The sequence below is a fragment of the Falco biarmicus genome, chromosome 17 (genome assembly GCF_023638135.1).
Source record: "Falco biarmicus isolate bFalBia1 chromosome 17, bFalBia1.pri, whole genome shotgun sequence".
NCBI classification, from domain to species: domain Eukaryota; kingdom Metazoa; phylum Chordata; class Aves; order Falconiformes; family Falconidae; genus Falco; species Falco biarmicus.
In genome coordinates this window covers 5,863,841-5,880,378 of record NC_079304.1, presented here as the reverse complement: position 1 = coordinate 5,880,378, position 16,538 = coordinate 5,863,841, and the positions used below count along the sequence as shown (strand labels likewise).

The following is a 16,538-nucleotide window of genomic DNA, read 5'->3' as shown; positions in this document are numbered from 1 at the left end:
AAAGAGCTGGAATAGCTCTTTTGGAAGGGTTGCTGAGACGTAGGGTACGTTTCACTTCCCGCTCAGTGTCTGCATCTCCATGTGCACTAGTCACCATGACTTCTAGAGATGACCAGACTTCTAGAGACCCCCCCCCCGGGAGCACCGTGCTCAGCTCTGGGGCACTCGGTGTACGATAGACAGGGACCTGCTCGAGCAGGTCCAGAGGAGGCCATGAAGATGATCGGGGCTGGAGCACCTCTCCTGTGCGGACAGGCTGAGAGAGCTGGGATCCTTCAGCCTGGGGAAGGCTCTGGGGAGACCTCAGAGTGGCCTCTGGTACTTAGAGGGGGCCTCGGCAACCACAGAATTCCAGCAGGGGGCTGGGCTGGCACTAGATGTGCTGTAAGGTCCCCTCAGCTCCAACCGTCCCGTGACGTGACGCTGCGGAGCGGTCGCAGTTCGCGTGGCCGAGGGTAGCCCCGGCAGCCGCCACCCGCACCGAGCGCGGGGCTCCTTCGCACTGCGGGCAGCCGGGTTGGGTTGGAGGGGCCTTCCAAGGTCACCCAGCCCAAACCCCGCGCAGTGGAAGGGACATCTGCTCCACCGGGTCGCTCAAGCCCCGTCCAGCCTGGCCGGGGGCACTTCCGCGGGACACCCAACCCCCCCCCGCGGGAGCCGTGGCCCGGCTCGGGCGCCCTCCGGCCGCGCCGCTCTCCGGGAGGGGGGGAGGGGGTGCGGAGGCCACGAGGCCGGGCGCGGGCCAGGCGCAACCCCCGCTTGACGCGGCCACCGGGGCGACCCGGCCGGTGCCAGGCGGAGGCCAACGGCGCGAGCCCCGCCCACACAGCCCGGGAGCCCGGCCACGGCCCCCGCCCCGGCGGGGCGGCAGCGCCCCCTCGCGGCAGCGCAGGTGCCTGAGCAGGAGACGGCGGCGGGAAGTGGCCGCGGCCGGCGGAAGCGGAAGTCGGCGGGGCCGGAAGCGGACGGCGGCGACGTGGGCGGCGGAGCGGGGCCGGGCGGGCCACGGCGCCGCGATGGAGGGGCTCTACCACCAGACCAACAAGTGCGTGGGGTGACGGGGCGGCTGCAGGGCGCTGAGCCCCCGCGGGAAGCCGGGCCCGGCCGCGGACTTTGCGGGGGTGTAGGGGGAGGGCGGACACTGCTGGGCCCGCCGCGCTCGCAGCGCCCTTCCGGAGCTTTTCCCTGTGAAAAAACACCCCAGAAGTCGCGGCTGGCGCGGCGGGGCGCTGCCTGGGGCTGTCAGCCGTGCAGGTAAAGGCCTGGCCGGGGGGGCCGGGCCCAGCGGCTGCCGGCCACGTCAGTGCGCAGGCGAGCCGGGCCTGCTCGCCTCGGGCTCCTACAGCTCCGCATTGCAAGTGGCCGCTGGAAACCAGTGCTTATGTTTTATTCGGTGTACGTACGTGTAAGGCGTAGTAATTTAGCAGGGGCTTTATGGCAGCAGGGGTTTTGAGATGGTTAGCAGACACAATTTAAACGACCTCAGGAAACGTGTGATTCCCTGACGGTAAAACCGCTCCGTTTTGCTGATAATGCTGATCCCATGAGGTGGAAGTGGTATGGAAATTGCAAAATAAGGTGAAAAATCTTGCAGCTCTGGGTGATACAGAGTAACTTGTGGGAAGGAGGTCGAAGGAGACAGTTAATCCAAATATTTCGATTTTTTGTGGTAACGGGGTTCTTTGTTGAGCTCTGTTGAAGGAGGTGCTGTGGTAAGCGACCCTCCTTGAATAAAGATACAGAGTGACCCTGTAGGGAGGAGCGGACAATCCTGCTCTTGACCTAGAAATGCATACCCGTAATAGTAACTTATTGATAAGGGGAATAATCTTGTCTTGTTCCTGTTTCCATATTGCCTTATTTTGCAATCATAAAATGGGTTGGAAGCACCTTGAGAGACCACCCGGTCCATCCTCAGCCGCGGTCAGGGACATCTATCGCCGGACCAGGTTGCTCCAAGCGCCATACAGCCTGACCTTGGACACTTCCAGGGATGGGGCACCCGCAGGTTCTCTGGGGATTGTAGTCACCGAGTTCTGGTTTTGTTGCAGTTTGCTGTCAGTCTGGGGATACCCTGAAGTTTTAAACTCCTCCCACCTTTTCCTCAGACTTACTGTATTTTCTGGCCTGGGAAGAGTCCTGGTGAGTGCGAGGTAGTTTTTCTGAGCCTGTTGCACATGGTCTGATTTGCCTCCTACGCCTGGGATTCTAAACAGGCATTTTAAGAGCAACACAAGTCTCAGGCTGTTAGGGGCGTCCTAGGGAAACTGAAAACAGAACTATAGAACAAGTATGGGTTGCAAGATACTGGATGTTGAATTTGCTCTCTAGTTAATTCCAAGTAATGCAGGGCTTATGACATACTCGGTGATCTCCTTAGCAGCACAGTGTCATGATTTGGAAGATAGCCCTGATAGTTATTAAAAAGTCTCATGTAATAACTGAAGAGTAAGTGTTGTATTACTCTGTCAGGTAACCTGGTTTCAGAGATCTGGCTTTATAAACGTTTGTGCTGTAGTTATCAAATGGTACATACACCAGAAAAAGAGTCACTAATGTGACCAAAATTATGATCTCTTAAAATGTTTTGAAAAATGGTCATGGTGTTTTTGTAACTTGAAGTCTGAATCCCAGCTGCTGTGAGATTGTTCACACCAGGTATGACCAGAGGTCTGCCTGTCCCAGTGTGTGCGCAGCATTGCCTAACTGCAGAGCTCTAGGAAACAGTAAAAAATGGGCAAACATGCACAATGCTTTTGTTGAATACTGTCCCAGTCTCCCAGAAACGTGAGTCGTTGGGGTTCTTGAAGCAGAAGAATTTAACAACTGTCAGTGTCTGGGGTTTGTTGTTGCTTTTTTGTTGTTTTCTTTTGCCACTCTTTGTCCAGCAACAGGAGTTCCTTCTCTTCAATTTTAAGCTTGTAATTTCATTTGATGTTTCTGTAATTCATATGTTGTAAAAGACAGTGAAAATCATTCCTTATTCACCGTCTTTTGTGCTCTAGGATATCTCCCTGCTATCATCTCCAGTCCAGACTGAACAACTGTTTCTTGTATAAAAGCTGTTTGGTACTTTAATAATCTTTATTGTCCTTCTCTGAGCCTTTGCCAGTGCTTCTGTTTTCTTTTTGAGAAGGGAGGGACAAAACCTCTGTTCAGTGTTGAAGATGTGTACTACCTGTTTATGCCATGACATAAAGGTATGGTGTCTCATCAGCACTCTTGACTTGAGTGGTGTATGTAGGTAGTATTTCACCGCAGATCTATTATTAAGGTCTCACTTTTACCAGCTCTTCTCCCAGTCAGATTTTGCCTCTGCTGTGCTTATCGCTTGTGAGTTCCTGCTGTGAATCTGAAATCTTGTCTCCGTGGTTGTCTCGGAGTAGGTAGATTCTAATGGCAGGTCAGGTTATAAATACAAAAAGGAGCCTAGAACTGGACTGGAAAGCTTTGAAGAAGAAAAGCCCTTTCACCTTGATTGTTGGTTTTAAACTGAAAGTTATTTTGTCTGTGCATATTAAGTGAAAGTACAGCTTTCTTCATACTGAAAAATTTAGTTGTTTTTTTGTGTTCAGTGATGGGCTGTACACACTGAATACCATGTAGCTGATTCCTATTTTGTTCTAAAAAGTACTTTTAAGTAAAAGAAGCTGAAAAGTGAGGTATTGAAAAATTATTTGTTTTATAGCTGGTAACTGACTTCTCCTCTTAATTTACTCTGTCTCTTGATAGGCAAGTCCACGAGGTCCAGTCTTACATGGGGCGCCTGGAGACTTCAGACAAGGAGTCAGTACACTGTAAGTAATTAATCAGTAATAAAAGTCCCACTTCAGTACTGATTTGATTTAGCTTGTTACTTTAACCTTTTGTGCTTTGTCTTACTAGAACAAAATGGCTCTTTAGTCATTGTGATCAGCTGGTGAGACACATCACTGATTTGGAATGCATTAAAATTATTTTACTATTTCACTTCAATAAGGTGATGTTTTATATGAAGGACAGAGTGGAAAAGACAGAAAAAGGATTTATTTCAAATCATCTCTCAGTTTTAATTCTTTAATTGACAAATAACTTTTACTGTACATGCTTCTACAATGTCTTGGTGTGGGAATGCAAGATAGTTTTTGGAACTCATTGTCAGGCTGTACTGTGGAGGCCTTCAACATAAACGGGTTAAAAACCTCCACGTTGATGCATTTGTGGAGGTATCAAGAACACACTGGTGTGGACAGAACTGCAGATTCAGAACATCACCGGGCCAGTTTTTTAGGAGCTCAGAAAACTGAGACTTGTGATTGTCTATCTGTCCTGTTATTTTGCTATTCCTTAAGCATCCACTAATTGGCAGTCTTCCCCAAAAGATGCTTAGTCCAGTTTCTGGGGAAAATGCATGTGATTTGGTGTGCAGGAATTTAAGCAGGGTGGTTCTGATAGTTTCTGCGTGCATCAGAGTCGGAACCTGTAATTCCATCGGCTTGTGAGAAATATGTAGGACAGTTAAGTCTGAAATTGCTTCAGTAAATTTGGACTATAACCCCGTGGTAATAAAATGACTGTAATAAAATGATATATTTTGACAGGACTTTTTACCCCAGTGCAGGATTGGCAAATGTATTTTGGACCTGTGTTTGAAGCCTTAATTACCGTGTGAGTAATTGCTAATGGGCCTCATCAGGAGCTTCTGAAGTGAAAGGACACTGCATTGACGTTTGCTGACTTCTGTTACCCTAAATGTATTTGTGAAGCATGATTTCACTGTAGAAAGGGCCATGATAATTTTGCTATCAAAAAATAATGGCTTGTGTAGACTTTCCGGACTGCTGTTCACTGGATGTGATTTTGGAACCTCTTGAAAATTAGTGTAATTTTCCATCTTGCCTCTGCTACTTGAGACCATTTCAAGAGATAGGATTATGTGCCATCTCATACAGTCAATAAATGAATGTACTGTTTGTCTATATATGTAAAGATACAGATATGTGCTCTAGATATTATTGCAGAATTTATGGGGAAAAGGATTATCTCTTGGCTGAAGAGCAGGAATGGGAGCCAGGAAATCAGACTTTCTATTGCAGCTTTCCTTTTCCGACTTTGGGCAAATAATCTTTTCTTGCTGAGAAAAGTGTAAGATGATCAAGGTAGTAATACTGTTGTTCGGACTAGCAAAAGCTGACGTAATTACCTGTCTGCTCTCTTGGTTGCTTTTCTGTTAAGTTTAGCTGTACCAAATGATGGAGAGATGAATTGGGATGATTCGATTGAGTTGTGTCTATATACGTGAGTTAGTTACTCTGTGAGATCGAAGGGCAAAGAAAAGGGGTTGCGTGTGCTGTTTGTTTTCCTGGATTCTGCTGCATGTGATTTTCTGGAAAGTCCTGCGGTACTGTGGAGTAGTTAGAAGTTGGTTAGTAATGCTTTCCTGTATACCTCTTCAGTCTAAATGCAAAGTAAGAACTTTACAGAGGTGTCTGTAGGACTTGGTGATTATTTCTGCTGTCTGACCACGGCAGTCTGAGACTTCAGGACTGTCCTCATGGCTGCGCAGACGTGACGATGCTTCTGTCCTCTATACTCAGAGTCTGGATGTGCTCTGGAGGGTGCGTGCCTTCAGCCTTACAGCTCACCCTCTTTGAACACAAGAATGTCAGACAATTAATAGTGCCTCCTGTCTTTCCCCCTTTTGTGCAATTCTAAGTTGTGAAATGCTGGATTGTGACATGGTTAGAAAACGTGGTTGTCAAATGAGGAAGGGGTTGTGGCTCGTACTGAGTTTTGCTGTACGACTACTACAGTAAGTTGTATCAGTATCCACCTCATTAAAGTGTTTATGACTTTGTGGCGTGTACTGTTGCCCCTCTGCTGTTTCTATGCAGGTTATCAGAAGCAACGGCAATGTAAATGATTACAGAGGCAGTTCTTTGTGGCCTTGTTTTCCCACTTGGAAGGGCTTCAGCCCTGTTTTGGCCATGTCTTTCTGAGCAGTCTGTCCAGTCTGCCAATTCCTGTCAACTCTGAATCCTTCCCATGCTCTGTTAGTTTCCCCTGCTATAGGTATGGATGATGTATATTATTAACTCTGCGTTAACAGTTTTCAGAGGTTTGAATCGCCGTTGTTGTGAGAATCATCTTGGCTATTAGCCTGCGTGAGCAAATCCTGCCGAGGGAACAGGAAGGGGCTGCAGGGGGAGTGTGGGAGCTTTAAATCCTAATACATGGAGCTGGTGGGGAAAGGCTCAGATACCTTGAAAGAGCAGGGGCTTTTCTAGCTCCCTTCTCAGAGGAGAAGGGAAACTTAAGAGTCTCTTATGACTCAGTTAAAGAAGTGGCTTTTCATTATATGTTCTCAGTTATCCGATTTATTTATTTTTTAATCCAGTAAGGATTTGTATCTGTTGGGTTTTAAATACTGGTTTGAATGCTTTTGAGCTTTTACCATCACTCAGATTGCAGTTCTTTAATTCAAACCAAATTACATTTTTATTTCCTTGCAGTAGTAGAAAATGAGATTCAGGCAAGAATAGACAATATATTCAGCAACTTGGAACGTCTGGAAATCCTGTCCAGCAAAGAACCTCCCAGTAAGCGACAGAATGCTAAACTGTAAGTTCACCTTCTTTGCTATGATAGTGTAGTGTAATCTTTGTAATTATTTTCATTAAATTTATTGAAGCTGTTTGCCTTTTGATTTGAGTGAGAAACATTTATACTTTGCATAACTTACCTTTGTGCTCTATAGTAGCAAAATTGAGGCACAGAGGCAAAACCACTTTCCTGCGTTTAACCACAGAGGGGTGATGGACCTGGATTAATGGCTCTTTTCTGAGATGAGCAGAACATGGCACTTGAATGCTTTAAAAAATTTTCTACTCTATATGGCATTTGTGTAGGTAAGGAGTAAAATTACTTCAGTTGGTGTCATTTTCTCTGGAACGTTTTCCTAGATGTTGGTGACGAAAACAAGGAAGTTCCTAAAGTGAGTGCTGGTTTGAGCAGCAGGTTGGATCAGAGACCTTGGGACTTCCTGTTCTTATTCATTCTGTGACTCTACCATTAATGTTTAGTCCCAGAATGTCTTTGTAGATGCTAGGGATGGATTTCATGTCGCCTGTACTATAGAGGTCAATATCTGAAATAGTCATCTAGGCTTTCTTCATAGTAATCAGTCATTTCATCGTTGACAACGGAGTTCTGGACATTACTTGTTTTTTAGCTTAATGGAGGCATCTCCTGTATTGCCGGCTGAGTTTTAAGCTCCTTATAATAAAAACTCAAACTTAAGACCATGGTGCTAATTAATGAAACTTGAAAGCATAACCTTTTATGTGAATGGAGGTCATAGAATCCTACTATCTTTCCAAATCTGTGGTAAATGAGGAATATATACATATATAACTCCTGAAAAAACTAGTCGTGGGGTAGAATGTCCAAGAGAGCTCAAGAATTGTGCTTCACATTCTGTCATTAGCCTCCAGTTAAATAATCACCTGTTTAGTAGAAAAACAAGGCATGGAACATATAGGTCTGAATAGACGCCTAAAATTGAATTACCTTTATGTTCTAGATAAGTAGAACCCTTCAGTCTTTAGTATTTGTCACTGTTAATTTATAATGCTTCATTGTTCATACAAAAAAAATGCTGGAAAAGAATTCTATTTTTATCCCTGGGAATGTCTTCCTGTTGTTGATTTTTTTCTAGCCGAGTTGACCAGCTGAAGTATGATGTTCAGCATCTGCAGACAGCTCTGAGGAACTTTCAACATCGCCGTTACATCCGGGAGCAGCAGGAGCGACAGCGAGAAGAGTTGCTTGCACGTACATTCACTACTAATGTAAATATTCTTTATTTTAGTTCTCTGTCTTCTAGGAGACATAGTCTTTCAGAGAAGTTTCAGGCAAGATGAAAGGATGGCTCTCAGATTGCTGCTGTGAGATGCAGAGTACTGATAGAAAAGAATAACAATATGTGTTGAAAAAGAACAACTCTCTCATGAGGAAAAATAGGGCTATTAAGAAGTAGTAGTAAAAGGCTCCAGAAACTGCTGTTCCTATTTTATCCAGTGCAGCTCTGCCTGAATTTATATAGCAGTTTTGCAAAAGGATGAATGAGGTAGGTACCAAAGTATACATTTTACTTGGATTTGTGTCAAAAGTCTTTGTCAAATCATGAGATTTGTAAAATGTCTGGCTTTTATACACCCTACTGTCAGTAGATGTCAGCAACCTTTAATTTGTTCAAATATAAATCACACAGCTGGGAAAAAAACCCTTGCTTTTTACCTATAAATGATTCAAAAGTTTTTAGTAACAGGAATGTGTTTCCACCTGTTCTTGTTAATTCTTAGATCCTCTGCTGGGAAGTCCCCCCAGTGCAAGTTCCTAGAGGAATTTTGCTCTGAATAATGTAGGTCTGCTTTCAGATTTCACCTTTTTGTAACCCAAAAGCTAGGCTTTTTCGTTTGTTTTAGATTTTGTTTGGTGGGTTTTTTCTTTTTTTTTCTTTTTTGTTAAAGGCATATAACCTAATGTTCATTATCTGTGTTGTCATTCACTGTTAGGGAAAGAATGAATGTGAGCGGTCCTGGGTTTTTTGAGACTTGGGGAGTTCAGTGCACTTCCCAAAGCCTAACGGAAGGATGGCAGCTAGCATTTTCAAAATTATAAACAAGAGTTGACTTCAGAGGAACACTGAAATTTGAAACTTATTTTCAAAACACCATTGTGTTCCTCTGCAAATATGAAGAATTTTTCCTAAAGGAAAACTTCTTGCACAGATATAAAACGTGTAAGGGGAACAGTTCTGAAAAGCAGTAGCAGGCTTGCAGATGCAAAATAAATGGTGAATTTTTTTTTTCTCCGTTAGATGTTGAAAGGTGTCTCAGGATGAAACAAAAAAAGCGTGGTTATATTGTATTTCTTTTAACTCATTACAAAAATGTGACTTTTAGGGTAGAAGGACCTTTTAATAGGAATATGATGATTTATTTGTCAGTTTATGGCCTGTCTGTTTTGGTTAGAAGTTTACACAGTTTCTGTTTATATACTACTCTATTCTATTAAAGGGAAATGTCAGCTGAGCATGTAAACATCCTGAGTAAGTCACTGTAACATACATACCAACTTTTGAAAGCTGTAGCAGTGTTCTGAACGTTTTGCTTGATTCGGAGATAAATATGGTCTTTATCTTTAAAGCCTTCCTTTGTGTCATTCTGGAGAAACCCCCTAACAGCAAATGAAGAATATGATGCTATCTAGTCTCCTTGTGAGGAGGGTCAAAAATCTACTTTGATATTTTTCTTGCTACCTGGTGGTGTACAAAAAATAAACAACCAACCCCTACAAGCTCCTTGTACAGGAAATGGAATCCCTGCTGATTTGAAGTTTAATAATATTTCGAGTAATAGCCATTCAGCTGCAAATCCAAGTGCTTCTGTTCTGCAAACTCATGTAAGACAAGACACTTGTTTCAACCTTAGTGCGTCATTAACATTTGCTCAGAGGGATGTGTATGCTGTCACAGCTTCTTCATCCAGTGACTTTGACCCTACAATTGCTGACAGGTCTGTCCTTTATTCTTCATTTTACAGTAAGCAGAATACTTGCCTAGGCAGGATAACATCTGACACTGGATTGTACATGTCATTCCCATATTGACACTTTTTTTAAAACAATCCCCAGAGTCTACTCAAAGCAAGTTTGGTGATCCTACATGCTTGTAACCTACAGCTGATAGTCAGATGTAGGGTATTAACCATCTTCTGCCCTAAATAAGAATTCTACATTTTGATAGTTCTTGTTCTGAGCACATGGAAGCAGGTAAGCCAGTGTTTCCACACTTGCCTCTTACCAATGTCATGATTCCTGTTCGTAAAAGGACGAGCTATTATCTTGACTTTCTCGATGGAATGGTGTCCAGAGAAGATTAAACTGGAGGCCTTTGAAAGACAGAAGTGATCACATCCTCTGACCTCTTGTGCAGTCCAGATTACAAAATCCAGTTATTTCCATTTCAAGATCCATAGCTTCTGGTTGAGCTAATGCATCTTCTCTGGAAAAACTTTACTTATTTGTAATTTGTTTTTTAGATAAGGCCTTGGGTGTTGAATGAGTCAGACCGTCAGGGAACTAGGTTCATGGCTGTTTGCCTTCACTAGAAGAAATTTGCACCATGTTGTGAATTCACAGAATGTAGTCTCCCAGACACTGTGTTTTGCAGGCCTTTTGTCACTTAGAAATGTGATATTAAAGTCTTCCAAACGTCTTTCACTTGCAATAATCAAATGACTCCTTGTTAAACACCTTCTGTTAGTTTTGATGTTCTCTCTTGTAATACCCTTTCCTACATATATCATGAACTGAGATTATGAAAAATTATCTGCTTTTAATCTAATTTTTTATCCTTTGAGATCTAACTGCAGTTGAACAGCTGATCAACTTTGCCTTTTGGCTCGCTTCCTGTAGGCTTCTCTAAATTACTTTTTTACTCAAATATTAATGTTGTGTTTAATATCCTTGTTTAATACCCTTATGAAAAAGTGTTTAAAACATAATCCTTCAAGTCCTGTCAAGCTTTTGCCACATTTGTTTCTGCATGTTCTTTTTCTGGATCTAACTTATGTGTGGGCAGTATGAGTGAGCAGGCAAGGTAACCAAGACCCTGCGTTTCCCCTACAGGACTCTGACACCACCATACCGATCGACGAAACATTACAGTTTAATGAATCCCTCCAGAATGCCCATCGTGGCATGGATGATCTTATTGGCAGTGGGACCAACATCCTTCAGGGGCTGAGGGACCAGAGAGTGACATTGAAGGTGGGGGCATCATTTTTTACCAAAAAGACCCCACATTTTTCTGTGTTTGTGATGACCAGGCTAAGTAAAATAAATACACAGGTTTGTTTCACTACAGTGCTTCAAGCTGAGAATGCTGGGAAGGGCCCAAACTCCATTTTAACTAAACCTGCAATCTTAACATTTTATCATCTTACTAGGAACATCTTTAAGCTCTTTTTGTAGCTGGATGACCTAGCAGTCTTCACCTGCCTGTTGGTTAGTATCTGGTGTGCTGAATGTTATGTTTTATTCTCCTACATTTTGTTTGGGTTTTGGGTTTTTTTTAAAGTGAAGAATGGGAAGTAATAGCTAGCTTGCAGATAGACGTTGACTCAGATGGACATCACTCAGAGCAGCGACAAAAGGCAGTGCATACATCGTAAGTCAGGAGAACTTAACCACGGCTGGCAAATAAGATGAAGGAACACTTGCAGGGCATGCTGCTTCAAAGAGATGGAGAGGAAATACTACTTCTCGTTGTAGTCAATAGTCCTGCCTTGCTTCTTTCGCTAGTTACGATTGCAGTAATGTGCCTGGATTCCTATTAGATCATGATGGGCCTTCTGCAAATGTCAGTGTGCCTTGTCTCAGCTGCCAGCTTGTAGCAAGTCAAGCATACTTCGGGTCAGAACTGTAATAGTAAAGTTGTTAGTGAGTCTATGCCCACTGCTACTGATAGTCTCTTGGTGTTTTTGGGAGCATCATGTTCTTATGTTTTCAGGGGGATATTTCTTCTCACTCCAGATGAGAAAACATCTGTTCATGTTCCTTGTCCCCTTAGCCTAGCTTTTCTTAAACTATCAAAGACTGTTGCCTGATGACAGATCTGGCAGAAGCAGCTAGCATAAAGACATCTTACAAAGATAAATGGGTTAATTTGGAAGCATGCTGTTCTGTGTAACTTCTTGGGTATTGGGTATAAATAGACAAGTATGAACCAAGTATTCCCAAATGGTTGCACGGCTTTAACTGTTCTAGTTGTACAATTCCATTATTCCACGGACTATAAGAACTGAAGGGTCTTCACTTGCCTATTGTTTGCTTTCATTTTAAAGCTTCCTATTTTGGTTTCTTTTCTCCAAGCAAGGTTTTCTTTTGTTCTGAAGTACGAATGGGATGGTATCCACTTCCGAACAGTGCCCACAGTACCTCTCTGTGCCTGTATTTCATATGGTTTCCTTTGAACGTTGCCCTGAAATGAAGCAGAATCATTCCTGCTGCACTGCTCATGTCCGGGTACCTCCAGTTCTGCAGCTCACTCTGTTTATCTGTCATGTGGTGGGATCCACATTCTTAATAATACCAACTGCTTCAGCAGTGAAACAAAACCGAGGTGTGGGCCTGCCTGCAGTGCACCTGCAGTCTTTGTTTAGTGCTTCTCTGGATTTCTTGAAATTGCATTAATTACACTTTTATATGCCTGGACCTCCCCCTGTTTCTGGACCTCCTTTTCAATCTGTTGTTGGTGACCGCTGTACGTCAGCGGGTGGGAGGGTCTGCAGGAAAGGTTGTCTGATCAAGAGGCTTCAAGCCTTTATTAGACCCTTATCTTAAAAGGTACCAGAAAAACTCTTAATGCCTCTGTAGGGAGTGCTTTTTCTCTGAGCCGCTTTCATGGGTCTCTATCCAGACTAATTGTTTTGTAACCACACTCCTGTTCATGTGTGTGAATTAATTAGTCTCATCATCCACCTATTTCCAGGGTCCTGTGGCCATCTCTTCTTAACTTGTAGGAAGTGTTGGCCGATAGCAAGTTCCATTGATTAGGATTCATCACTTGCCACTCATGATGAAATGTTCTTGGACTGTGGAATAAGAAGTGTTGGACCGTGAGGTTAATAGTTTCTTTGCTGTCTTTTTGTTCTTAGGGTACTCACAAGAAGATCCTGGACGTTGCCAACATGTTGGGCTTATCCAATACAGTAATGCGGCTGATTGAGAAGCGAGCCTTGCAAGATAAATACTTCATGATTGGGGGAATGATTTTGACTTGTGTAATTATGTTTCTCGTCGTGCAGTATCTGACATGAGCTACTGAACTATTGCCAGAGGAGATCCGTCTTTTGGAGCAAGACGGACTGTCCTCCAAACTGTACTTTCCTCCGAGTGCTGCTTTGGATGAGCCCCTCCTGTGAACTTCAGAGTTTACAAATCACTCTCAGCCACATGTCATGTGGAAAGCATGCAGGGAATCTCATTTCCCTGGGGAGAATGGCCCTATAAAAATAACTGTAGCCTTTACTGCTCTCACCTTACTGTCTGCAAGTTTAAGAATCTGGTAAAATAGGAAGCAGAAGTGAAAATTTTGCCCAGCTGTTTTTGTGAGGTTGGAATGTCCTTTTGGGTAGGTAGGGATAAGAGGATGCAAAGGCAGAGCGTAAGATGTAGTGAGCCTTTCCTGTGCTAGCTAGACAGTGACCCTGATGACTGCATTTTGCAATGGAAGAAGGCCACTGAGGAGAATTTTGCATTGTTTGTAGGCACACTCGTGCGGAGTAAGTGTGCAAAAAGAGGGGGGAAGCGAAGGGTCCCCATCTGCAAACTCACTGTTTCAGTTGGAGGGAGAAGGGTTTGTGAGGGAAGGGTCTTAAAGCATGGTTATAACCTCAGCTAGCTTTTTTGTTTACACATACAGTATTAACCAGCCCAAATCTTCCCGTTTCAGGTTGAAATGTTTCTCATCTCATCTGAGTTATGTTTTGGTACCTTTTTATGCCCCGCTGCTTCCCAGTGGAAGCTGAACACTGTACTTCTACCTGCTTTCAGTCCGATGCACGACGCCTGTGTCATCTCACTGTGCCTGGTACCAACTCCAGCCTCTGAAAACTAAACTGACATTTTTAATGCTAGTGCACATCATGGCTTGGTGTATTTGTTTTTTTGAGGTGGTTGGCTGGGGTTTTGTGCTCTGTAGCTGATGGGTTTTGAATCCATGAAGCGGGCAAGTATTCGCTGTGCTCAGGTTCAGATTTGTGATTTTTATGTTCATGGAGCTGGAATGGGCTCTCTCTGCTGTTCTTTACATTCAGAATAACAGGGGGATCAGGGCAATAGACCTTTCAGTTAAAATCAGTTGTTGTTAAAGTCTCCTGAAATTACGTGCCTTGGGATGGTAAACATCCCTCATCCTTGGGAAGGGTGTTATTTGCGTTATCCTTTGTAGAATTACTGTGAAAGACATGCTCATGCCTATCACCTCACAGAGGTGATGGCCAGCTTTGACATATCTCCTTGGTTGTAGATACCTATCCACATTTAAACATTACCAGTTACGAAATGCCTCGTTGTTTAAATGCGGTACTCCTTTCCCTGCAGACTGGGGGGGCTCTGTTCAGAGTGGCCATCCTGAGATTTTTGGGTATCATCCGTTTCAGTCAGCCTTCAGGTACATTCCCATCCCGATTTGTGTACAAGTCTGGAGCGTTTCCAGGTGTCTGACAGTGGCACAGGACTGTCAGACAGATTCAGATGGTGTGGCATAATGCTGGCAATTCCTCATTCTTTTTCTGTCTGGAATGGTTGTGGGTCTTTTAATTTGTAAGATTTACAAGTTCTGCATTCTGTCTTCGCTGCAGTAAGCTTTTATTACATAGCCTGTTGCAAACTTGGAGAAATGGTATTAATAACTGTAAAAAATGAGTTCTGGTTAATAAGGCAAGTGAAACAGGCTTTTAGCTGTGCTTGTTTTACCATTGCATAACTGAAGTAGTTACGGACTTGAGTGCTTTGGCAGAGCTTTAAAGCCCAGATGCAAGTACCCAGCCTGATCAGCTGTCACAGGCCAGTCAGCTTTGTACTGGGAACCCAGGGCAGGAGGCGAGGCAGCGGCCAGAGCGCTGGTCGGCTGCACGGCGGGCGCAGCAGTGGAGGCCAGGGTGCTGTCGATGCCTAGATAGTCCTATCAGGCAGCAGACAAAGGCAGGAAAGCCTGCATGCTTGTTGAATATCCTGCGTGCTTGTTGAATATCCTGCGTGCTTGTTGAATATCCTGCGTGCTTGTTGAATATCCTGTGTGCTGCATGCCTTCTGGCTGTCCGTCTTGTGCTTCTCGATGTGTTTGACACTTCTGAAGTGTTCCGTGCTCTTTGTGTTCCTCAGTCAGCTTGGCTTTCCTAAGGAAATACATTGGCTGGCCAGGTACAGCATCGGTTTTCATTTGAGCCCGAGGGACAAGGGAATTGAAAGGAAAAGAGGAAGTCTGCAGTGATAGATCATCTATCTTGCTGTATCTTTAAATCTTAAATCTAAATTTATCTTTAAATTTATCTTAAATATGGAATCTGACAGATTTAGCATACTACGCAGCTGTGAGATCAGTTGGGCACCTTGTAAGGGATCCCTAGCAAATCTTTTTCTGTTCTGATAAACTGGTCCAATTCCACCTTGGTTTTACACCTTTATGGTTTAGTGTTTAAAGGATGTCATTTGATGGTGTTTAAAGTTTATATAGTTGTGACCTGATGTAGCAGGGTTTGTCTTAACACTGAGGTGGGACTCCAGCCAATTTATTTCCTTTTTTGGCTTGTGGTCAGAGCCATAAAATAATTGGAACTGGATTTTTTTTCCTGGTTTTGAGACTAGCTTGGCATTTTAATACATGTTTCTCTGTTCGTTTATTTTGCCCTTTTAGAGTCTCCTTGTTCTTGTGTAGGCTGTTTTCCCTTTTGTAAGCAAAGTGTCCTTGTTGTTTGCTATGTCTAAAGGTGAGATGTGGGGCTTGAAGGAACCACTTGGGTAACTGAGTCTGATGATGTGCAACGTCAAACAAATTTGTACTACATGTGAAGTCCAACATGATTTATAAGAGCATCTTGCGCTGTGTCAGATGGTTAGTGCAAAACCCTCAAAGCCTCTGCCACTGCAGTGTGCCACAGTAGAAGCACAGGTAGGATCAAGATCCCTGCGAACATGAAATGAGGCAGAGCTGAAACCTTGGTGGCTTTACACGTGTTGCTGCTACAGATCTCTGTAACGTTCCCTTTCTTACAAAAGACTGCGTTTCCTTCAGCAGAGCTGCTTTGCTTCTGTGGCGCAGCAAGCATTCCAGCTGTGGGATGAACTGCTCTCTCACGAGAGGACACTGTGGAAATTAACTTGCCTCTGGAAAAAAACTTTTTACCAGTATTTTATACATAAAGGGGTAAGGGTGGGACATGATGCGATTCATGTGATGTGTTACGTGAATAAAGATTTTTCAGCCAAAATGAAGTTTTTTACCTTGACTGACATGTAAAATGTCAAATACTTAAACAAGCTGGACAAATTCCAATATTCTAAGCATTGAGGCAGGTAAGGCAGGAGGCTGGCTCACAGCATGTGGAAGCAGAGGTCAGCTGTCTGCCGAGGAAAGGACAGATGTTACTCCAGGGTCAAAGCCAGAGCTCAGCTGCCATCGAAACTAGTGAGGCAGAAAAAGGGCTTGCATAAATGCATTGGTAGCAAAAGGAAACAAAGCTACCTGCCGAAGGGATGCGGACATTAAAAGGAGGTGACTCGATGGCAGTCTGTCCTCCACCAGCCTCCCAGTTTTTGCCCAAAGGAAGGCGTGTGGTGGCAGATGCTGCACCTCAAGGGGGAAACACATGAGGAGGCATACACCAGGAAGGTCCTGCATATGGCGGGAGAAAGTGCAATGAAAAAGATGGGAAGTGAATTTTCCAGTTTACTGGGAATGGCTGGAGAGAGGAGGAGGGTTCTGCAAAGAA

At 43.9% G+C, this 16,538-nt stretch overlaps 1 protein-coding gene across 3 annotated transcripts; it reads left to right on the top strand.

Moving 5' to 3' along the window:
* The first annotated feature begins 946 nt into the window (after window positions 1-946).
* Window positions 947-16,037, top strand: GOSR2 (golgi SNAP receptor complex member 2). 3 transcript variants are annotated; one of them, XM_056362310.1, is made up of 7 exons: window positions 951-1,045; window positions 3,733-3,797; window positions 6,492-6,600; window positions 7,697-7,829; window positions 10,672-10,812; window positions 10,894-11,049; window positions 12,702-12,840. In XM_056362310.1, exons 1-6 carry the CDS (start codon window positions 1,017-1,019, stop codon window positions 11,014-11,016), a joined length of 600 nt encoding a protein of 199 aa, XP_056218285.1. In that variant the 5' UTR covers window positions 951-1,016; the 3' UTR covers window positions 11,017-11,049; window positions 12,702-12,840. The 3 variants fall into 3 exon arrangements, with proteins under 3 accessions (XP_056218284.1, XP_056218285.1, XP_056218286.1); XM_056362309.1 differs by lacking the exon at window positions 10,894-11,049 and having other exon boundaries at window positions 947-1,045; window positions 12,702-13,072; XM_056362311.1 differs by lacking the exons at window positions 10,672-10,812; window positions 10,894-11,049 and having other exon boundaries at window positions 12,702-16,037.
* The last annotated feature ends 501 nt before the right edge of the window (window positions 16,038-16,538 follow it).

Bases quoted from the DNA above. Each gene is read 5' to 3' on its own strand.
- GOSR2 (XM_056362309.1), top strand. From the start codon at position 1,017: ATGGAGGGGCTCTACCACCAGACCAACAA. The intron at 1,046-3,732 runs GTGCGTGGGGTG...GTCTCTTGATAG, and splicing joins CTCTACCACCAGACCAACAA to GCAAGTCCACGAGGTCCAGT. The intron at 7,830-10,671 runs GTAAATATTCTT...TTTCCCCTACAG, and splicing joins CACGTACATTCACTACTAAT to GACTCTGACACCACCATACC.